This window comes from Eucalyptus grandis, chromosome 2, assembly GCF_016545825.1.
Source record: "Eucalyptus grandis isolate ANBG69807.140 chromosome 2, ASM1654582v1, whole genome shotgun sequence".
Lineage (NCBI taxonomy): Eukaryota > Viridiplantae > Streptophyta > Magnoliopsida > Myrtales > Myrtaceae > Eucalyptus > Eucalyptus grandis.
Window position 1 is genome coordinate 45,628,870 of NC_052613.1, and position 24,339 is coordinate 45,653,208.

At 37.2% G+C, this 24,339-nt stretch overlaps 2 protein-coding genes across 2 annotated transcripts in view; both read right to left on the reverse strand.

Moving 5' to 3' along the window:
* Positions 1–24,339, reverse strand: part of LOC104433232 (F-box protein SKIP28) — a 38,522-nt gene that overhangs the window by 9,409 nt on the left and 4,774 nt on the right. The gene's annotated exons all lie outside the window — the stretch shown is intronic.
* On the reverse strand, positions 563–24,151 carry LOC104433234 (mediator of RNA polymerase II transcription subunit 23-like). The gene is made up of 21 exons (XM_039306021.1): positions 23,860–24,151; positions 23,724–23,767; positions 22,747–22,834; positions 21,906–22,622; positions 21,555–21,789; positions 17,091–17,308; positions 15,069–15,276; positions 13,310–13,581; positions 12,931–13,014; positions 12,735–12,829; positions 12,406–12,568; positions 12,023–12,268; positions 9,730–9,900; positions 9,448–9,561; positions 9,212–9,337; positions 7,670–7,818; positions 5,690–5,930; positions 4,841–5,612; positions 3,632–3,813; positions 1,513–1,616; positions 563–1,157 (listed from the first exon to the last, which is right to left on the reverse strand). The coding sequence occupies exons 1-21, from the start codon at positions 23,956–23,958 to the stop codon at positions 953–955; spliced, it is 4,533 nt and encodes a 1,510-aa protein (XP_039161955.1). The 5' UTR covers positions 23,959–24,151; the 3' UTR covers positions 563–952.

A 24,339-nucleotide genomic window follows, 5' to 3' on the forward strand; every position in this document is an offset into this window, starting at 1 on the left:
GATTGTGGTCTTTGGAAAGCGAGACGCAGAGTCCCATTCAATGGCCGAGAGGAAAAGGCCAGCGTGCTGGGAAAATACGCCCATCTCTGATCTCCCTCTCCTCCTCTTAACCACTACCTCATGATGACATGCTAAATCAGATTTATAAGTGGCACGCAATTAAGCAAACCAAGAATTGACCAACACATAATTCAACCGGCCCGATCCAGTTTACAAAGCACTCTAGTGACACTGTTTATCTCTTTACTCGATGAACTATATAATGTCCTTCAAACCACGCACGGTTTCATCTTCAGTTGTGATATTCCATGTGCGAGGTTTCCCTACTTAAATTTGACTACCAAAGAAAATTTTGGCACGTCCCAACGATCAATCTAAACAATGAATCCTATACAGAAATTCTGAATGAAAGGCCTCGTCATCATCGGGAGATCGTAGTTATGACTTTTTGTTGGCATGTTGATGAATCGACATGTTACCATTGAAGTAAGCAGCCAATTAGACAGGGCAACATCCAAAACACACGCATACAGAGAGAACAGAGAAGAGGAGAATTTAGTAATATCTGAACTCCACTTGAAGATTTAATAACCAAGATTCGAGGTAATATCTAAAATTTGTAGGCTAGTAGAAAAGCAAGCCTCAACTACATTCAAGTTATTGGGCCAAATATTAGGTCCCAACCACTTTCACCCATCCATGTATCACAAGATTGGGTATTTACAGATTTACAGAAGAGATTACCTGAGAGTATCCAGCGAACAGTTTGCAGGCTATTTATGACGCCAAGGTCAGCACCAAGTAGACTTGCATATCTTCATGCTTCAGAAGCAGCGACTCTTTTGCTTTCAAATGCAAGCATGTATAAGAGGGAGAAACGGCCAAAATGAGGAGCCACTTATAATTTTATTGAGCAAACATATGAGGCTCCAGGTGTCGACTATAGATGCTTTCATTGTCCTGAATTTTGTGCAAGCTTCGGGTGGGTGGCGGCATAGATGGAAGTGTTTATGTCAGGTTTCAAGTGAGAAAAAAGGTGCTGCACGTCTGGTCTAAGTCTCTCGGATGCTTTACCAAGGAGAGCAAGTACCTCAGGTCTGGGCTTGCTGTTCGCCTGCACAGGTCCTCCCTGACCTTCATAATGGACGACATGATGGCTGGTAGAACAATTAAGAAGACATCCATTAGGCAGCAGATGCAACTCTCATTTCAGCATACATTTAATTAGAGGAGAAAAGATACTACTGCTTGCAATTCTGGTGAAAAGAGAAGTAAAAGATTTGTTATGGATAAAATTTTGAACCAAAGTTTGGGATAAAATCATGAGTCTTCCTATATACAAAATTTACGATGATATGTCATGCGCATGCAAAGAATTGTCAAATTCTAAACTGAGCACCTTATGGGAAACGCTATAGAGTAATTAACCGAAGCACTTCTCCAAAACCTCAAGCACCAAAAACATCTGCAATGTTCTGCCTGGATAACCATACAAAAGGAAAAACCACTTACAGGAAATCGATGAGATCCTTTATTTCTGATGCTTCAACGTGGTTTGAGGGTTGTGAGTTCTTCCCAAAGACATCCACCAATGTGGTTAACAACAATGTAAGTATCTGGAAGTGAGAAGAATAAGAAACAACTTAGTTTAATAAGTAGGTGCAAAATACCACCTAATAGATCAAATTAATGACGCGCAGAAAGAGTTGACAATCACAGATAATAGATTGATAGAGAATCATGAAAAATGACCATTTATACATAGAATACACCTTTAGGCTGCGTTTGACTCAGGATAAAATTTGGGATAGGATATGATTTATCCTATCTTATGTTTGGTACTTGCTCAGGACAAAATGAAGTCGGATATAAGGGGAATATAAGCCGGATAAAATTATCCATGGGGAAAGTGGGATAAAGATAGATAAGATTTATAACGTCCATAATAGAAAAGTTATTTTTCTCGAATAACAAACTTATTAAATTAACAAAATTGAAGTTATATTTCAATATAAATAATATTTTAATTCTAATTTAAGAAATTAAAAATAAAAAATAAAAAATTATTTTTTAAATTTTAATCTTATATTAATTTATATATTCAACATTAATTCTATCTTATAATGTACATTCAATCTTTTAATTTTTTTTCGTCGAAAATCTTTTAATTATATATTTATATTTATTACATATTTTAGGTATATTAAAACAGTTTACTATTTGATAAAATTTTATTAAAGAATGATGGAAGGGGAAAAAAGAAATAATAAAGAAAATAATTTAAAAAGATAGGAAAAATAAAATAAAATAAAATAAAAATATATTAGAGAATAGTGTCACGAGAGATTTTTATCATCTCAGTTCATGAATTTTAGGTTCATTTACAATGATATGCCATTTATATCAAAAAAATGTACATGATACGATGTGAATATATCCGACCTTAATATTGCAATTCACCAAATAATTGATAATATATAGAAAAATTCCAGAATTTCATATCATATCCTATCCAATACTATCCTGATTAGAAATCCGGACAACTAAATATAGCCTTAGATTATTGTACACCGTAATTTAATGAACACATCAAAGTTCTACTGTTCATGTTCTCTCCCTTAGTGAAAAATAAAATGACTTCGAGAGTATCATACATTAACTGATAACACTTAATAAGTACACAGCTTTACATTCACTATTGCTGAAACACCATCTGCATTAAGTACTGTCGACATAACGATGAGTTTTAAACAAACACTGATTACGATTACTTGAAAAATGCAGCATCCTGCCATAAGACTTTGGAAAGAACTCACTAGGGTTTGAAGAGGAGGAGGATCAGTAAGTATAAAAAATAAAAGCGCAAGTAGGAACTTAAAGAAGAATATTCCAGTTATCAAGCATGCTCCTGAAAAAGTCTCCTTTGAAGCTCAGAGTACAGAGCATGATAAAGAAGATGGGAAGACAACTTCAACGAACAAAAGCAATAAGTCAACTTATCCCATTGTCTTGCACATCAAACCAATTATAGGAATCAGGACATTTGTGTCATCAGAAAATGTTTCTTGTAATTAGTCATTTAACCTTAACATATAGGGATATGACCAAACTGGTATAGCTTTACACTAGACAAGCAAAAAACAAAAATATAAATGACAAGGTTGACAGCTGAAATAAAGAAATGACACAATAGAAGAAAACTCACTATCTGGGCTATAGACATCAACACGGTTAATTTTTTTTAAAACTTCAATCTTATGAAATTATCACTGCAAAAGGCATTCTATCTACTATAAGACCGCGTGAGAGAGGCTAGTGCTTTGTTACTCCACCCTCTCAACTCTTAAACGTGGCAAAAGGGAAGGATAGATTCTGTTTTATGTTTCCTGTCTAACCACTCAAACTTTGTGATTGTGAGATAACTTCATTTTCCTTCAAAACTTCCAACCTTTAAGAAGAAAAAGTTTAAAGATCCACGAACTTCTTACCCTATTCAAGTTTTAATTCTGATTTTGTTTCTCAACTAATAAATAGTAAAGAAACATACTCGAATGAACACTGAGCTTCATTTCTCTATGTCGCATTTTCCACAGAAGTATCCAAATAGAAGAAGAGGGATCACTTCCTTTACCTTGTTGAAAAGGGAGTGAGCATTGGCAAGTCTTGGAAGCAATGGACCCATTATACGAAATGCTATTCTCAACATTGCAACGGATGTAATTGGTCTGAGGTGTTTGATGATTGCTTGTGCCCCATCCAGCCATTCTTGCGGGAGATTACTAAAGAAGGAATGAAGCAGCGCAACTATGTTACCTGGATAGTGCATGAAAGGACAATTATCAGAATAGCAAACAAATGCAAGCTCATGCTCTGGACCATAACTCATGGACATCCTGGATTTGGAACTAAATAATAAAAGAAGATTCATTTGAACCATTAATATATAGAATCGACTGAGAATTCACTGAATCCACTTATCAGGGCCTTCTTTATTGGAACTAAACTTACTTATTCTAGGTTTCAGGATTTTTTTTCATTCAATATTGACACACGTGTAGAATACAAATCACACAAGCACACATACAGATCAGTACCATTATCCAGATATTCGTGATGGACATGGGTTGGGTTAATTATGATTTGAGAGTCCACCAAATAAAAGTCAGGTAAATAACAGCAACACATCATGAATTTTACATGTCAGGCTGAGTATATGTAGACCGCACAACAAAATGAAGAGTCGTTTATTAAATTGCAACATCAAGGAAGACAGTCAGTTAAAATTGACCCAATGTTTTCAGTGGAAAATCCCATGTAGAATCATTACTAACCGGATGATCATAACCTTGCATGCTTAAGTTGAAATTAGTCCAGTGTAAAGAAAACCAAGAGCTCATAAGGACAATGATGCACACAAGGACATATTCCACCTATGGATTTATTACACTGACTGTTTTTTGATTTGTTTACAACATATGATAATTGCATGAAAATGGAGGTGAACAAAAATTTGGATGGTAAATATTTCAACATTTTATAATTCTTGTATGTAGAGGAGGAAATTTTTTTATAAGTGGGCATTTTCTTTGCATTCTCCTCTCCCATCATGTTTTCCAAACATAGTATTAGGGTAATATAATCATATTACAGTTGCTTCTAACAAAAACCATGAAGAGGATTTTTAATGTAAGGCGAAGTTAAATTTTAAGCAAAGGTGGACTTGTTTGCTGAACACTATTTGAGGGCATGCATATGCAAAAGGTGTCCCTAACTACTGCTGAGAATCTGACCCCAAAAAAAAAAGAGCTACTGCTGAGAAGGTATAGTAACGTATGCATACCAATGGCAGTTGGGGTATTATCTTGTGCAGCCCAAGTTGGATCCAACAATGCATACCCAGCAGCAGAGTCTAGTTCAGCCAATGACCTCTTTATATCAGTCAGCCACCAACTGTCCTTAATTACGCGCGTAGCCTCCAAATAAAGTTGCGAGTGAAATTCAGTGGGAAGCTGAGCTAATAGAAGACCACAAGCTTGGATCAACAAGCAAGACGGTTGTTGACATGCATAAGCACTTCCCCAGACAAAGTTAGAGGTACTTAAACCAGAAACTGAAGGAGTAGATCTGCTTGCACCCAAGGAATCTGTGCTTCCACCTGAAGGTGAAGTTGGTAGGACTGAACCTTGTCCAACGCCATTTGGAGCTCCATGCAGACAATTACTAGATTGAATTAGGGTAGGTTGGATGTTAGCAACAATTTGAACTAGGGATGACACAATTTGAGATGCAGATACAGGAAGTGAAAGCAGCTCTATCACAGCAGTTTCAAGAACCAGCTGAGTGTGTGTGCCGGGATCTTGAATTTGATAAAATGCCTTTTGACCTTCTGAGGCACTCATTTGGCCAGGTTGGGCTGGCAAAGCTTTGTTATGCGGGGCTCGAGCTGAATTGTTTGAAGTATCCCCAACAGAAACAGATTTTGCGTCACTACTCAATGGAGGAATGACATGGTTGACCAGACCCATTAGCAGAGTAGCAAAATAATCCAGAGGTGGGCACATGACAGGATTTGAGGAACTAATGTGTTGTGGGAATGACTCAGAAAGTGGAATCTGGAAAAAAAATCAAGTCATCATGGTTGTAGAGACAGCAGCATTTCAAAGGATTAAGATATAAAGAGGATATTCACCTTGCTAAGATCAAGTACTTTCAGAATTCGGACAATGAGCTTCCCAGGAAGATGACCATAGAAATATGCGAGTATGTCACGAACAAATGTGAATCGAAAAGGGTGATAAGCTAGAAATGGAGAGTAAACAGCCAGGACTGCTTCAGCCTGATCCATGGCATCATTTTCAATCAGTCTGTAAACAATAAGGGGGATCACGGGAAGCAACCGGGCTGCAATATCATCAAAAAATGGGGGATACCTGCATCATCAAGCATCATTTGCCCAATTAACTAATATCAACATAAACTGTTAGAATACAGTCCACAGAAGCATCCAGTAACTACCGGGAATTAAGCTCAATGACCATGCATCACTGTAATTCGGAACCATCACGTAGTATAGCTTACACTACTCTAAAAATTGCTGCAGTAAAAGTTAAAGCTGAATTAAATATATCCAATAACAGTTGGGGTACAGATGAAACCAGCTTTCAAGACTTCCTTGAAAAAGGAGTTCATGATGAAAGTTCTCAGTCCAAGTAAAATGAATGCAGCACAAGGCACAAAAATTTGATCATTCAGACTCTTACCACGAAGATCATCTATATTGTCCCTATGATTAGTCCTATTCAATAATAAGAGGACATTGTCGATCCATCCTACAAGAGCTTCATTGCATGTGCATAGCCGCAAGACTAACTTAATTGGAGATTTGTAAGCCGAAGATCGAGAAAGCTCCAGAAACCCAGAATCCAATTATAAATGGTGAGATGAATTATGCCCTAAAAGCTTTCAGAAACCTATTTTTGGAGGACTAACAATTCAACTAGCAACTCTCGAGTGGGTGAGGAACACTACTCTAAAGAAAAATGAGTGAGTATCTTCTCCTACAAATTAGTTATTTCGGCTCTTCCCCTTTTCCCTGTACAGAGAAAAAGTGAATATTGAATTGCCTTCTGTGACTGCGTGCCTTCGAGAGGGACTACAATGGATTAGCTTGATTCAGTATAAAGACAATGGATATAGTTTCAAGGGTTCCGAGAAAGATTAAGATCTAGTACATAACAAACATGTAAACAGTGATAAATAGTAAGGAATCCTTGAAACAGAAATTTTCGTTTTATCTAATCCAGATTTCACCCTAGTGAATATCCAATTCAAGAGGAGACAACTTAGATTGATCTGATGTAAAAAAAAAAAAAAAGTGATGCAATATGAATAAGCATCTTGAGGAAATGAAACTAAAATATAGTCACCAAGTCCCTGCGTTTTCAACTTAATGAACGTAATGCAACAGATTGGCCAAATGCTAATCCAACCCATGTAAGTCCCTATATTGACGAAGGACTAGACAAACTGGTTTCATTCATTACTCAGACAGACAGGAAGAGTGGAAAAAGAGGTTTCTTTGCCAGTTTATTTACATGCTATGGAGGATTCCTGCATTGAAGACTTCAAACAGATTGAGACATTCACACAAGACATCCATTCATTAACTAATTACTAGACTTTGACCACATAAAGAAAAGGTTTATACTTGAGAAAACCAGGGGTTGCCTATGATAAGATCTATAATTATGAGGGACAGCAACTAATCACTTAATCCTTGTGTTACTGTAGCACTTAAAACCTACTTGTGTAAGAGTATTTTAGATGCTTCTTTAGAAATCTCTTCTTGAAAACAGGCCTTTTAAGAAAAGGAAAACTGGAACTAAAATACACACTCCTGCGTACTTTTTACAAATATTTTCTATTGAAACAAATGCACATGCTAGTTCTTAATCATACAGTGTAATAAGGGCAATTTTTAATTGTTGATCATCCAAAATTAACAAAATTGGGGTAAGTCAAATTTACTTTTAAACTTACAATTAACAGGAAATGGTTATTATCTAAAGATTAACGAAATACATCGCATCTCCATCTGAGATTAAAAGAGCAAAAATCCAAATCCTTCCTAACGTGCCATCAAAGAGGATGATAATGCCAGCAAGTTTACCGATCTTTCCACGAGAGATGATTCCCAAGCGCTTTTTGCAGTTCAACACGCTTAAAAGTTCCAGTGTAAGTCCAATGTTCCGGAGGTCCACGATTCAAAATATATTGTTTCACTCTTTGTTGAAGTTCTTGTCGGTCAAGAAGGCTGATCTGGAGCATAATGCTTGTTAATGCCATCGAAGTAAAAATTCCTTTTTTGATAAATAAAGAATTTATTTATAGGGACAATTGTTCAAGTAGCTGGAAACTTAAAAGACAAAGCTACGTCGAAAGGATTGAAACGTGAGACCATAAACACTTGAAGTCCACTATACAAGCAGACCAGTGACTCTTCTTATTTCTCAAACATATCAGACACTATTTCTTATGACTTAAATGGGACCACCAGACTTTAATCAGCTTAGCAGCAAGTCAAACACATCATGGGATTGGTCAAGACTTTTTGGCCAGGCACCCAATGCTCAGCGTGGGCTAAATACAAAGTTGCAATCTAGAAAATAACAAATTATTAACCATTTCAGGGCCTACACTTGTTTTTCAGCTTGCGCCAAAATAGGCCACCTGAAGGACTGTCTTCAGAGCCAAGCTTTCCTCAAGCTTCCCCACTGAGAATGTCTACTTGGCAAGTTGTGACTATGTATCAGATGGTTCATTTTTCTAAATTATCACTTGTTTGAATCCAGGTTTTCTCCATGCCTTGATAGCACCGACGTATAAAAAAGACAACACAGTCTTCTAATCTTGACTTATCCGATGAGAAGCTTCAAGCTTTCACTTTTTAAAATTCTTCAAATTATGATCAGTAACATTAAAGAATTTTTAAACTACAGTGGAACAAGGTATTGAAACAATGACCACTTCTCATGAAATAGAAGATTGCTGAGGCAAAAGCTAAGGCAGCTCTCTACTAAGCTAAGGGGAGATGTGTCAATGGAGTAAGAGGACAATAGGAAAGGTAGGTAATAATGAGGTGGGGAGAAGCATCAAAAGCTAAGCCAAATCAAAGATAGGAATAGATGTTTCTATTACAAGATGGCGAACCTCCCACTTATAACAGAAAAGAAGATTGACAATCGTCAAACAGCAAGGTATTTCATATGGCTGAATCATCATGGTGAAAACTTATAAAGCAACTAAACATTCCTTGAGAGTAAATAAACTACATGACAGACTCTTGCATAATAACAGTTGAAAGACATCATAATAAGATTACTTCTGACCTATAATTTTAACCATTAGGTATAACGTCAGATGCAATTGATTGTAATACCATCAATACCATAACATCATCAACCATAGCCTTGTCATATCATTTAATTCTAAAAGAGCACCGCCGTGTTCACCCTCTGTACTAGAGCCCCAGCTAACTGATATATAACGTGCCCCCTTGAAACCGTTGATTTAAAGACCACGCTAGCAAGAAGCGAAAATAACCTGATTTGATTGGGGGGCAGAGGAAGCAATATAGCAGACCAAATATGATCTGATAAGTGGACATAAGCAATTGCAACGAAAAGTACAAATATAAGATTTAGAAAGTTACCACAATGCGTAAGGCATGGGGGTCATCATCACGGTCAATAAGTGCCAGTAGTAGTATGTCCAAAGGAAGCAACTCATGGGTCCAAATCAGAAATGCAAGGTTGGTACTTGTTTTGAATAAGAGGTCCTGAAAAGGAAGAGCTGCACATGGATCAAAATGGATGCCCGCATTTTACAAGTAGAGAGAGAGAGAGTTCTTATGCACTTGAAATCTCTAGAAAGTTCAAATTAGAAGACCTGCATAAAATGCCCATGTTGAAGTTCCATCTGAATTTGATGAAGAAGAACATCCACCATGGTGTAGATATTAGCAGTCACTTCCTCAGGAGAGAACTCCCTCAACACACGCACCTTTTATCCAGAACACACACATGTAGGTTATAGAGAGAGATTGAAGGAGTACTTATTATTATTGAAATAAACTAGGCCAAAAACCTATTCTGCAATTAAGGAAACATGCAACTAATTAATTAGCACCACATGGCAACATGCAAAGTGCTGTACGGCTTGCGGTAATACCAGATTCGCAGTGTTAATGTTTTCGGGATGCCCACGCATCAGAATCCACGCTCCAGCACATAAATATTGACGATGCTGAGGAAAACTATGGCTAATATAGGTTGTCACATAATTAGGTTCTCCAGATGGCGAAAGAAGCTGGGTGCATTGGTTTATGACTGTTGTCTCTGCCTGGGGAAGAAAAAAAAAAGGAACAAAGTTAAAGCAAACCCTGAAATTTGAAAACTAGTAATGACCATAGTGCAAATGAAGAGTTTAACCTTATCCTGAGAAATAATCTACAACACTGATAGCTAAAAACTAAGTATGTCCGAAAGCCTCTCATGCACAATTTTCAGAACTTTCCCGAACTTATATTGCACTGTACATGAGTAAAACAGGGACCTAGTAGAATAAGAGAACTAATATGTCCAATAACAGGCCTGTTAAATGAAAAGCTAAAGCATGTCTCCCACATTTAAGCTTTACCAAGAGGACATTTAAATACATGAACAAGATGCACATGTTGGCTGTATAGGTTAATTTAGCTTGTAAAACAATCATTGCAAAGAAAGCCTTAATTATTTCCATTTTTGACCCATATGCTAGTTTTGAGATTGTTAAAGTATCATATATCACTTGTCCACAGGTTTAGATGAGCCTCATACTCAAGTGATCCCTCCACCAAATGACTTAAGCTTTTGGGTTGGACTTTCTAACATCTAGGTTATTCCCCAAGTTTGATACGCATGTGAGCCTCCTCATTTCTAAATTCCATATGTTGTTCTTAGCCTGGTTTGCATGTGAGAGAGTGTTAAAGTATCCCGAATCACTCGTCTATGAGATTTAGATGAGTCTTGTATTCGCGTAATCTCCTTCCACCCAATGATTTAAGCTTTTGAGACTTTCCAACAAAGATTAGCAATATGACAAACATCACATTAACAGAATTTCTTTCTCAAGATATCATGAATTCAAACCCACCCTTCCAAAACACATGCGAACCTATATCTTAGCGGGAGAATTACCAAAAAAGTCTTAAACCTATTGTAATTGTGTCAATTCAGTCATAAATTTTTTTTTGGCCAATTTAGTCCTAAACCTTTTACAATTGTACCAATTCAGTTCATCCCACCAAAATTGGCCGGTCGAGCTAACGTGAACGCCGGCCGGGGACAGCTGGCCGGTGAACGCTGATATGGAAATTTTTTAATATTTTTTTATTTATATCAAATTTTTAATTTTTTAAATTTTTAATTTTTTTTTTTTTTTTTTTTTTCCCCACCTTCTTCTTCCTTTGGCTAGCCGGTGGCCAGAGGCGAGGGCTGGCGAGTCGCCGGCCACTGGCGAGGCTTGCCCCCACAAACCATTGGCAAAGGCAAGCCTCGCCCAACGACGGCGGCCTCGTCGGCCACCAGCGAGGACCATCGCAGATCTCAATGGCATCCCCAAAAAGGGTGCGGGCGACGGGCGAGTCCGAAGGGGGCGGCAAGGCCCTGGCCCAGGTCGCCAACGACCAGAAGCGCAAGAGGTCGCAAGATCTGGCAAGGCTCGGCCTTGCCCATCCATGGCGAGGTCAAGCCTCGCCGTCCAGATCTGGCAACAGTCCTCGCTAGCAACCGGCGAGGCCGCTGTCGTTGGGCGAGGCTCACCTTTGCCAGTGGCCAACAGGGGCGAGCCTCGCCAGCCAGAGGAAGAAGAAAATGGGAAAAAAAAAAGAAAAAAAAATTAAAAAATTGCCACATCAGCGTTCGCTGGCCAGCTGTTCCCAGCCGGCGTCTATGTCAGCGCCAGCCAACCAATTTTGGCCGAATTGACTAAATTAGCACAATTGTAAAAGAATTAGGACTAAATTAGCCCCAAAAAAAAGTTTAGGACTGAATTGGTACAATTGCAATAGGTTTAGGACTTTTTTTTGTAATTTTCCCATATCTTAGCTCATCCATAGACTGCAAACTACACTAAAATTCTAAGATGTAGAATCAGATCCAAAGGCAACCATTTTGTCAGCTAAATACAAGCACACTGAATGATCCCTGAACAATATAACACTCGGAAACAGTAGAATCATATGCCACGAGACTCCTCATGCCTAAGGCAATAACTGGTGATAGAAATGGGGTGTGGAAAACATACACGGGAACAAAAGAATTTTATAGTCAAAAGGTAGTAAAATCCTGTGAAAGTCCTCCATATAGTGCAAGGAACGAATGATACTAGACAAAAATGCAATATTATTTGAAATAATTATGGCTAGGAAAAGTAGAGATAACAAAGATCTGAAGTTAAAAGGGTTTTAAGTTTTATGATGAACCTGCTGCCATGCTTGAATGACAAGGCCCTTCTTATCAATTCGCCCTGCCAAGGCATCGCGAAGCACAGAAGGGAAATAGCGTAGTGTCTTTTCCGACCATGTATGTTGACTAGTTGCTAGTATTTGTTCTAGCATCGTTTGAACATATAGAAGGTGATCAGCATCAGCAACACCACGAGTTTTAATGAGTATTGCTAGGGTAATGACCGTCATTCTATTCAGAGTTTCAGTAAATTCAGTTGGACCCTGCCAAAAGAAATATTGGCAATAAATTAGATTAAAAAAAAAAAAAAATCTTTGGCATTTGAGATCATGGGAGTAACCGGCAAGAAAAGATAACACACCAGATAATTAGTTCCACGTTTACCTAATATTTTACTCACCTTCCCTTCCCTTTTCACCGAAAAGAAATCTCTCAGTGAGAAAATTACATTCATGCATAAGTTCTCAGTCAATCTAAATACACGATGATCCCCACGCTTCCCTTTGAGAGCAGCAATAATTTTCGTGACATCATACATCAAAGCTTTGGTTTTCCCTTGGTATCTGAAAAGAAAGTTTGATCCAATGACTATGGAGAAAGATTGAGATTGATCAAGAATTGGAGCCTAGAAGTTTCAACACTGAACGATCATCAAAAGGAATAACTACAGTTAAGCACACCGTAAATACTATGGAAACATAAGATATTCTATGGACCAATCAGAATTACCTGTAGAGAGGAAGTAAGCGATAGTTCAAAATTTCAAATAGCAAAATTGTAACTCCGGGCTTACTCAACAAGGCCGGATTTCTCTGAGCCAAATGCTGCAGAAAATGGGACATAGTCATGTCACCTCAACTAGGTAGAACTTTGCATTAAAGATTAGGCATACTTATTACTTAGACTGGGTGAAAGAAGTGCCTACACTGATGTGAGAGCGAAATAATGAGTGAGGGGCAGTGAGCAGCAGTCTGGTATATGTTTCCACCATAGCAATACTAGGCACAACCTGCATTCAGAAAAGAATATATGATATTGGCAAAACAATGGTGCATGAACTATCAACATTTATGAACTATCAACATTTACTGGCATATTATCATCTTGGATTAGATTAGATGCCTGCTGCTTCACACTCGGGCATTGCAAAGCATAACCATAGATTAAACAGAAACAAAGGATAGAGCTGTACAAAGTGGCAATAGATGATATCATGCCAATTAAGCTGAAGATGAGCGATGATGGAGCAGCAAAAGTAAAATCCACCAGAATTGTAGAAAGGAGAAAGCTCCATTAATGGATACCTGGTTGGAAAATAAAGCCTCCTCCATCTGAAACGCCAATTTTAAACATAGGTTCATTGAGAACCCAGAGATTAGGGTCATTGGTATTGGGCTTACTTCCCTCATTACTCTCTCATTTGGCATATTAGAACCTGGTAATAATTCCGTAACTCCAGCAGAGGATAACCAGTTCATCACCGTGTCATAAGCTGGTTGAGCCATGGTGTAAGATACAACCCAAAACATCCCTATTGATCTCTCATCCATATTCATGTAGTCCATCATGCGATCTCCTGAAAAAGAAGCTCAACAAGCTGTAGAAAATCTGCTCGATATGCATGGATTGAAACTTTATAAACAAGTCTGAGACAACAGGTTTAAGCAATTGGTGCAGTCCAAATAAACTTTGCTATTAGCATCCACATTGACATTAGGATAGCCTAAAACTAGGCTAACGATAAGAGACAGAGAAAATACGGCCACATGGTTGAGGATAGCATTCACTTCCTTTGAGGTGAAAAAAGAATACAGAAGGTTGATTGATTTTCTCTGTTAATATGTGATTTAAATTACAGCGTTCTCGCTCATGAGTTTGTGTGCAAGCACATGCATCAAGTCCGTGAGCTCATATTATTCATACACGTAAGTTGTAGGGTGGCACATCAGATGCATTCATTAAATGCACATGACAATTGTGACAATTAATTGACGTAGCCAAGAGCATAAGTTGTCAGAGTTATGTCAACTGAAGAGTTCAAAGGTGATTTTCAAAAAGCAGCTCAAGGTACTTCTTGGGTCATCATTCCTTCTTTCCTATTTAACGGTTTGCTAAGCTTTATAGTTTGAAATTGCATGAAGCAAAACCAGAACATGGACCCATATTGGCAAATACTTCATATCTATTTTCAAATATGTGATGGTTAAATTTAGCTTTTCGTTTCCAAATTATCATACATGTCTTGATTCTCGGTTTACATTAGTTTGATGCTCAGAGGTGGTCTCTGAGTTAATCCTGCATGATTTTATATCCCATTCAACATATCTCTTTCCTGCTACCTTGCTGGCGACCAAAACCTCTATTTCATCAATATAATTTTACCTCCAGAAAGTTGCCTTACTCAGAATCTGTGATCTGCATGGAAGTGCAGCTAGCTGAAGTGCATTTGTGTTAAATGGAATCTCGGCCTCTAGTGGCATCATTGCTTATAATTAAACTGTAGAGGGTGATCAAGAAAAAGAATACTAACACAAGGTGCAGGTAATTATTGAAGATTAAGTGAGAGGATGTTAAGTGTAAATTCTGGAAAGTGATGGTGCAGAGTGTAAAAACACCAATGAAGAAAGATGTTTCAGAAAGGAATAAGGTTTTTAAAAAGACTAATTCCGTAAAGGAACATCTCCTGGGTGGAGGAATATAGGCATTTGCAGCTTCTATTTTAAGGTAACATGAAATCTCCTTTTACCTGGCCTGCCATTCCTATTAAATTTTCCTGAGAAGTACAATCCTACTTAAATTAGAAGCCATCAATTTTGCGGGGCACATTATAATGGCACATCAAATTTTCTAGGCACATTATATGTCTTTTTTCTGTGTCCAAGCTTATAGTCCATGTTTTTCTATGCTTTTCTAGAAGCCAATGAACATTTGTTAGCCAATGGAAAGAATGGCTTAAGTGAGAAGTCGACAATAATGGAACAGTAGATAGAATTCACGAGTAGTAATAGGTATGTCTATACCATCAAACAACTAAACTCTAACAAGGCTATTCATAAGCAGTACCTTTGCCCACTTGCCTCCACCATTCATCTATCTGCTTTCCTTTCTGAAGCTGCTCATTATTCAAATATTCCCTCGTTGCTGTATTCAGTGACCAAATTCGTAAAGTCAGACAACTGCTAATAAAATCAAGTAGGATACTTCGAGGATTATTAGGATCTGAGCCTCTGTCTTCTCGATGAAATGACAAAATCTTCCTGATTGTCTCCACCTAGCAGGGGGCAAAGCACGAGTTACGTAATGATTCAACATTCTGAACTTCAAGAGTAAAAGATATTAAACAATTGAAGAATATGTGAATTAATCTGCAAAAGCCATCTAAATTGCAAGAAACTACACATCATATCAAGGCTAATTACTGTATGTGAGAAGTGGAGATTTGTCCTTCTAATCCATGGTCTACTAAAACCCTGTTTATCAATCAAACCCTTCACCAGGTAGTACAAGGAAGCCTAATATCATATAAAAGGACCTGATTGCTGGAGAATCACAAGTGCTATAAGCATAGGCAAGCTACTCTATAAGAGTTATAACCTCTTGAAACCCTGTAGACAATTATGATCAAGATGTTGCCTCCTCATCATAAGGCAAAGTTTGAAAGCATGGAATTAATTAAATGCTCCTCAGGAAGGGAGGTTTATGCATGTGATCCAAATTGCAAGAAACCACATCTCATATCAAAGCTAATTACTGTAAGTGAGAAGTGGACGTTTGTCCTTTTAATCCATGGTCTACTAAAACCTTGTTCATCAATCAAACCCTTCACCGGCTAGTACAAGGAAGCCTAATATCATCTAAAAGGACCTGATTGCTGGAGAATCACAAGTTTTATAAGCATAGGCAAGTTACTCTATAAGAGTTAAAACCTCTGGAAACCCTGTACACAATTATGATCAAGATTTTGTCTCCTCATCCTAAGGCAAAGTTTGGAAGCATGGAATTAATTAAGTGCTCCTCAGTAAGCGAGGTTTATGCATGTGATCTATATCTGTCCTATGCAAGGTTTATGCGTCTGTTCTATGAGAAATTTTGCCACCAGCAATTTAACCAAGTCATATTTAGTATTAAAGCCCAGCCACCTGAACAAAGATTTTATGGCCCTTTTCCATTGGGCCCCCTCCTCATTCTAACATAACACCTTTTCATTTTATTCTATAAAGGAAATATTAATTCACCAGACTGTTGTTTTTATCTTTCAATGTCAAAACTTTCACACATCTACATTTAGCCAAATAAAAGTTAAGTCCAGTCTTCCACATTGTATACTCCACTATAATTCAGCTAGAATTTCCATGCTCACAAAAATCACTTATTCTAGCAACATTCTATGCACTCTTCACAAAACTATATTTGCAGCTCATTATATTCAGCATTTCCTCTCTTTCTCCAGTTTATCACTACAATCATCATTATGCAAGTTCACTTTCTTCTGTTTTAAACCTTCGTCGTCAAATTGAGTTACAGGTCCTCTTGAGAACAAGCGCATAATAGAAGAAGAGCAGAACACATTATTCAAGAGCATATTAGGTTAATTGAGTAGATGCGTCCTGCAAAATGTGTGTTACAAACACGTAAATTTTTTTATTAATAACTTGGACAGCTGAATTACAGCAGGAATGTAGCTTGAAGAAAGAACCAAAAATACCACAAATAAATTATCATGCTCATTAAAAGTCAAATAAACTGGATGATCAACAATCATCATCTGTTCTGAAGCTTTAGTCAGATGTCAAGTGAGGACCAAAAAATGCTTTGACCACCAAACCAACTTTGTGACTGTTATCAGCTGAGTCACTGTATAAGGAGAGGATTAAGGAATGGGGTCCTAAATTCATCATGTAAACTTATCTCTCTGTTTTCTAAGACATGTTCCGACAACATGATATGAAATAACTCACGCCCAACGGCAAAAGTAACCCTGTTGAGCATATATTGATTAGAAACAAGACTGTATGGCCAAAAAAAAAGAACAGGAAAAAAACTGAAAAATAGTGATCCAAAACCAATTGATAGTTCAAAACCAACCTTTCTAGAATCTGAATTCAAAGCATTTACCACGAGCTCGATTCGAATAATTTCAGCAAGTAGCCAAGTCACATGATTTGTACGAAGAATTTGTTGATCGCCTTCTGTAAGTCGCACAACTAGTTTGCCCACAAAATCAACAAAATCGATACACCCACTCTTCATTAGGAAAAAGAAGATATCTGAAAAGATGAGCCACTCTGACCAGCAATTTATCTCTGCAAAAAATTATGTTTGTTGTGAGTCCATTCTAAATCTCCAGCAATCTATGAATGACTAGATTTTAATCATTTTTTACCAGCATTACAAATCCAGGCATGTAGAAAAATAAACACAACACTGGAAGAATGATAAGGAAATCTGAAGTATGAGATCAATTTCGGTCACAACAAATAAAAAGCACAACTTGAAGAATCTAATTTAAGCAGCAAACCAAAAGAGCACGGCCAAAAGTTATCTTTCCCTCCATGATTACTCCCATATTTGATAGAAAACCACCTTATTTTATTACAGAGAAGTCTTCATTATCAAATGAGTTACAACATAAATATCATATATAGGGTACACGATATCTCTTATATTCACAGACTTCTTAATCTTCGCAGGGTCTTGACCAGGTGACCAGCTTTCCCGTCTATTCTGGTCAAGGAAGTTGTTAGTACATCAGCATTTTTTTTTTTTAAGTACAGAGAAATTCACTATAAGACACCAAAGGGAAGCCAACCTATGTACGAAAAGAGCTCATGTCCAGAAAGAGCTCAAAACCAAGAAGGGGATCTCATTTACAAGACAAGGTATCCACAATGTCCAGTGAAGCATCTACATCCAAGAACATATCCCCACTATACCAAAGATGTAGAACTTTAAGCCAATTTTGAATAAGATCTTGAATAGAGGACTCTTGCCACTCAAAAGTTCTCTCATTCCACTCTATGAACCTAAAATAAACCAGAGGAGCTAATGGTACCGGCTCAACAACCGCAAGGTATAAAAGTACCTTGCCATGTCCCAAGTTCTTGCTCAAGTGATTCGGCTATAACCCAACAAAGGCCCATAGAGGCATAACAGGTTGCCCAAAAAGCACTCATCCAAAATATAATGAAGAAGAAGATTTGTTGAAATTTTGTCCCACATTGCTTCACAATGGATCCTAAATGCTCTTTATATTCATTTGGTATCGCTCCACCTATTAAGCTTAAGATTTTGGGTTGGACTTTCTAACATGGTATCAAAGCTAGTGATCCCTTACGCGAAGGTGCGTGGTAAAACATTCCACGTGCAGCTCATAATCTGAACGTGAGAGGAGGGGTTGAAATAATGCTTTTAATATTCATGTCAACTTAAGCTTTTGGGTTGGACTTTTTATAAAAGGTTTGACACGGTTTGTCCTCTCTAATTGAAAAGGAAGCATCTACAGGTTAACACCACTCATTTTTTTTTTTCAGATTGTCCAAAGTAAGGATGTGCCTGCGAGAAGTTTCCCAACCAAATACGACAACCTACATGGACCTTGGTTTTCCAAATAGATATCCAGGAAGTCAATCCATCACCAACCATCATCTTCTCCTTTAAAAAACCATGAAAGGATTTAACAAAAAAGTTACTACTTTTGATAGATTTCCACATCAGTATATAATTAGAAAAGGGGTAATATAAGAGTCCGACACCTAGTCAAAAAAGTTATCAAAGGTTCCAACTCACAATCTTGCCTAAGAAAAATCAATATGCTAAGAAGTCACTTCAAAATTCAGCAGCAAGACTGATTTTTTGGCTTAAAAGGAGTTAACTAGGTAAAAGTCAAGAGCACGACTTCACTAGCTAAATAAAGGAATTGATGCAAACATCCGAAAAGTGCAATTGCCCAGATAGAATGGCAGCTTAAAATAAGCAGCCTCGTCCAAATGATGGCTAAACAAATACCAAACTAAGTCTCAGGTACTAAAGTGTTCCAACAGTTCCCATTTGAATCGATCATAGTGACTTTAAGGTGGTCTTCCATCATTTTGAGAAAGTAGTATTTGGCCTGCTTGGCATAAGAAATTTCTTTGTTTCACCATACAAACTCTTCTCGGGTTCTTTATGTGCTCAAGCTTTTTTTTTGTTTTTTTATGATTAATTTGACCCCGATCATAATCATAGCAATTTCATAGATATGATTATCTTCATGACAGGCTTATCAGTTTTGCATATCCTACCTACTTGATTACCTTTCTTTAAGCTAGAGAAGTATATGTTATCTTCAATTATGGGTGCGTTTGGTTCAATATTTTGAAAGCCCATTAGAAAATGCAAAGCAGTTTAGCATAAAGAACTTTAAGCAAATGCAAAGACTGCTTGATAAACTATGCTTTAAGAAGCAACTTTGAGAGAAATGCTGTTTAGTAAAAAACACATTTAAAAAGTTCTTTAGATGATTAATATTAATTTTATTTATTTTATTTATATAAAATTGAAAAAAAAAATAATGTATGCAACTTTTTAAATATAAATTTTAATAATAATACTAAAAAAATCAAATACATATATAATTTGAAAAAAAAAAAAGACCAAACCCTTCATCGGAAATTTTTTAATTTTAATTTGCTTAAATTAAAAAAATGATGTATGCAACTTTTTAAATATAAATTTTGACAATAATGCTAAAACAAATCAAATATAATATATATATTTTTAAAAAGGACCAAATCCTTCATTAGAATTTTTTAATTTTTATCTGTTTAAAATTGAAAAAATAATGTACGCAACTTTTTAAACATAAATTTGAGAATAATGCTAAAAAGAAAATACATATTATATAATTTTTTTTTTTTTTTTTAAAAGGCCAAACCCTTAATCAGAATTTTTTAATTTTTATTTGTTTAAAATTGAAAAAATAATGTATATAAATTTTTAAATATAAATTTGACAATAATGCTAAAAAAATCAAATACATATATATAATTTTTTTTAAAATGACCAAATCCTTTGTCGAAATTTTTAATTTATAATAGTTTAGAATTGACAAAATAATGTATGCAATTTTTTAAATATAATTTTGAAAATAATGCTAAAAAATCAAATACATATATATGATTTTTTTTTTTTTTAAAAAAACAAACCCTTCGTCAGAATTTTTTTTTTTATTTGTTTAAAATTGAAAAAAAAAAAAAAAATAATGTATGCAACTTTTTAAATATAAATTTTGACTAAAAACAATGCTAAAAATCAAATATATAAACAATTTTTTTAAAAAGATCAAAATATATTTAATTTTTTTAGCATTTATATATATATATTTGATTTTTTGGCATTATTTTGGCATTTTAAAAAATAATAATGAGGGCAAAATCAGAAATTTGAAAAATGAGTGAGGATAATTTTGGAAGAAAAAAATAAGTTTCAACATTTCAAATACTAAAAGCTCAAAACTAGTCCCTACTAGCATTGGGCTTTCAACATTCCCAATGCTGTCACTTGAAAGCTACTTCAAAATGATTGCCAAACGATCTAGCATTTCTCGAAGAAGCTTTAGAGGCTGAAAACCCCTTGGAAATGCTAAACCAAACGCACTCATAGATAGCAAACTAAATCCTAAACTTCGCAACCATTGATTGATTCTTAGTCGCTCCCCATTTTTTTCCATTAAAGTACAAATGAGTAAATGCAAAGGCCAATAATAAACCGTTGATCTAATGTTATCTTCGACGTTGATGACCACCACAAGAAGAATTTCCTAGTGATCAGTGCAACAAACAAAGATGGAAATATCTATATGCTTAACTAGATAGACCTTATATTCAAAGCATTTGCAAATCATCACTTTTAGAACTAATATGTTTCCTTCTCCAAAACTGTAAAGAACAATTCTCCTTAATAGTGCAAGAACATATCTAGAATTCCTAACGTAATGTACATTTAATTTAGGGAAAATGACACATATGTTACGTGACATGTAGCCCCAATGTGCAATGTCCTTCTTGGAATGTGGTCACTGAACTATCTGTAAATGTTCGATGTAGTCCTTTGTTTGCACAAACAACAAATCAAGCGTTGAATCATTATATGCTGAATTGGACTTTTAAAAATGATGAGTTGACATCATCTTTTTATCCATCTACTTTTAAAGAGCAAAACATTGAGGCGTTAATATGATCATCATTAATTAATGATATGGATTACTATATCCTAATTTGAGATAAATATCATACTTAATTAATTCACGTATAACTATTTTTTGTTGTTCAAACTTAACAGATTCAAAGCCACCTTAGCAAAACTTGAGTTAACGAAAGAACAACATTAACCATTTTTATATAATCTAAGGAGTCGATTGAACATTATTAATAGTTTAGGGACCACATTGAACATATAAAAAGTCCAAGGGCAATATTGCACATTGGAACAAAATTCATGGACCATTTGTGTTGTTTTCCCTTTAATTTTGAGGAAAACTCCAACTACATCTGTGAAGATAGAACACCTTGCCTGAATTTGTCAACTTCAATAGCTCGATAATCCTATCAATTGTTGCCTCGCATATCATTTCAGAGGTAAAAACAGCACCAGGACTTGGTGGTTGTCCTGAAGGTCTATAGCAAGGAGCCACCAAAAGCACACGCTTCCACCAATCAGGTGATGGAGCAGTCCTAATAGCATGTCTTATACATCGCAATGCTCTTTCCCAATCCAAACTTCCCCGTACCTTTGACGTTGCTAGTTCCTGAAAGATATGATTAGTAAATAAAATCTATCAAAAATCTCCTTTATTAGACGACGTGTCTTTATCTTGTAGAGGAGAATGCACGTCATTTACGAAATTTAGGAGTAGCCAATCACCTCTCCGTTTAGTGGTTCTCCAAGCACACTTGGATATGTGATCGGGGAATACCGTAAGTTTCCAACTGCTTCACCAGACACATTAGGAGTAATGAGGGTTAGTATCCTTTGAGTTCCAAATGTAGGACAATGAAGGTGCTGATCTAACATCTGCATGTGCATTGCCATCATATCCCTCCTCCGCCTAGGGATCTCCAAGATACGGGTCAATAAGGCCTCATCATCCGGTATGTCCTCTATGAACTGCAAGCCACTGCGTAGCAATTCATAAAAGGGCACTCGACATTTGTCCTCCTCAACCAATAGCCAGATCACATCCAAACAACTGTGTAGCCATTCTATCAGTGCCTTGTCAGGTCTCCAGGACATGATGACATCGGATTCATCCATTCTATTTTGTCCTTGATCCCAATTAACAAGCCAATTAAGCATATGTGAGAATATGTCAGAGTGAGTCACCGGTTTTAAATTGAAGTCAAGTCCTATCAAGATAATCTTGCAGCATAGCTGACGTAGGCTGCTCACAACACTGTCTCTTTCAGCTGACGAAACTGAAGAAAGAAGAGAAGGCAGAAATGTGTCCCAGTTAATGTAACCAATACCACACAAGCTCCGTAGAGCAAAGAGAAGAAACTCTGCACGTGGTGCATGACCACTGCACTGTACAACCAAAGATATAAGAACAGATTCTGTCATGGATCGCAGTTGATCTCGGTCCTGAAATGCACAGCACGCATTTTAAGCTCGCATCTGCTAGGTACATAAAATTATATAGGTAGAGAGGGAGATTTAGGAAAAATGCGAAAGGAAGATGTATTTGCAATAGGATTTATTAACTTACAGCAAACTGGTTTTGAAGTTGCTGGAAGTCCACAATAAACTGGTCATTCTGAGGAGGAAGGTCCACGACATGCTTCTGCGCATTATTCCTGCAGGTGATTTAGATGCAAATTGAAGCAGAATTAACCCCCGAAGGAAGCAAACCACCAAAGATTCCTCATTGCATCCGACGCACAGCCCAACAATACCCAGAAGTCGAACTCTTATTCAAACAACAAACACATCGAAATTTCCCTTCCCAACTTCGGACAGCAAAATCACCTTCTCATCTTAGACCTAGGGCACAAAGTGTTAAGAATCTCAAAGCACAGCCTGCACAAGCATGCTCTGTTGCTGTTTCAACGAAGGAAACGAAGGAAAGGAATGAAGGTGTTGCTGCTGTAACAAAGATCAGAGGCAATGAAGTATGCAAGTCAGGAAGCAAGTCATCGACCATGCCAGCCGCATACGGGAGAGGAGTTCAGGATCAGCCAATTGGGAAAGCTATGAAGTCGGTGATGAAACTTCCTAACTCCACGTGTTCAACTCTAAGCGAAGATCTGTTGTTGATGAACTGTTATTCAGTTTTGGCGTGTCTAACAATTGAGCTAACAGTTTTCTTTTTCTGTTTATGTCAGTCGGTTTCTTCTCTCATTAGCTGTTTTTACTTCTTTGTAAGGCGTATGTACTATATATATAGAAAAACAAAGCAAGCTGGATAAGAATGCTCTCAGATGAACACGTTATCTTCTATACAGAAAGAAGAAAGCTAAAACTCCATCATCTTCCATCGTCCTTCCTTTCTTTCACTTTGATTCATCTTCACACAAAGGGGGGGCAAAAACCATCTAATTCACCTTACAACGAAAGGACCATTTTCAGTTGGACCGGAAACTTAATCAATTGCTCCACAATCGTGCTCCTACGCACTTAACAGACACAAGCGACAACGCAAAGCCAGGCCACGGGCTTCACGCATTCCGAGTTTCGAGTCCTTACGGGGGTTCGCGGACGGAGTCGTCGGCTCGGTGGTGGCTGTTCCTCTGCGAAACACGAGCGAAGTCAGAAACTGCGAGCAACTACAGTCGAAACACGCAAAAGCCGAAGAAGGATTGTCTCGGGGAGAGAGTTTTACTACTAAGTAGAGGTTGAAGAGATCGTTGATGGCGGCGCTAGACGGATGGAACTGGTAGGCCCGCGAGGCCGAGCTCCATCGCTGCGGCGGCTGATCCATCTTTCCTCCCCGGCGATCACGTTAGCGGCGGGCGGCGGGCGGCGGGCGGCGGGCGGCGGGGCGGGGGCGAAGAGGCGACGGAGCTCCTACGATTCTTCTAGGCGGACCATTTCAATGGCGGGGGAGAAAGGGGGAGTTTCGGTGCTGCGTGCGTTTCCCGCTGGCTTTCTTCTTCACCTTTTCCTACCCTCTGGAGCTGCGACGAGAATTTTGCCCCTAACTAGAGATGGAAATGTCACACTGTCAATCACACTGTTCTGTTGGCCAAAAACAAAAACAAAAAAAAAAAATCACACTGTTCTTACTAGCTAAGTAGCGTGTCGGTGCAACACTTCAATTCTCAAAAATAAAAAATTTCAATACGTTATGATATATTATATA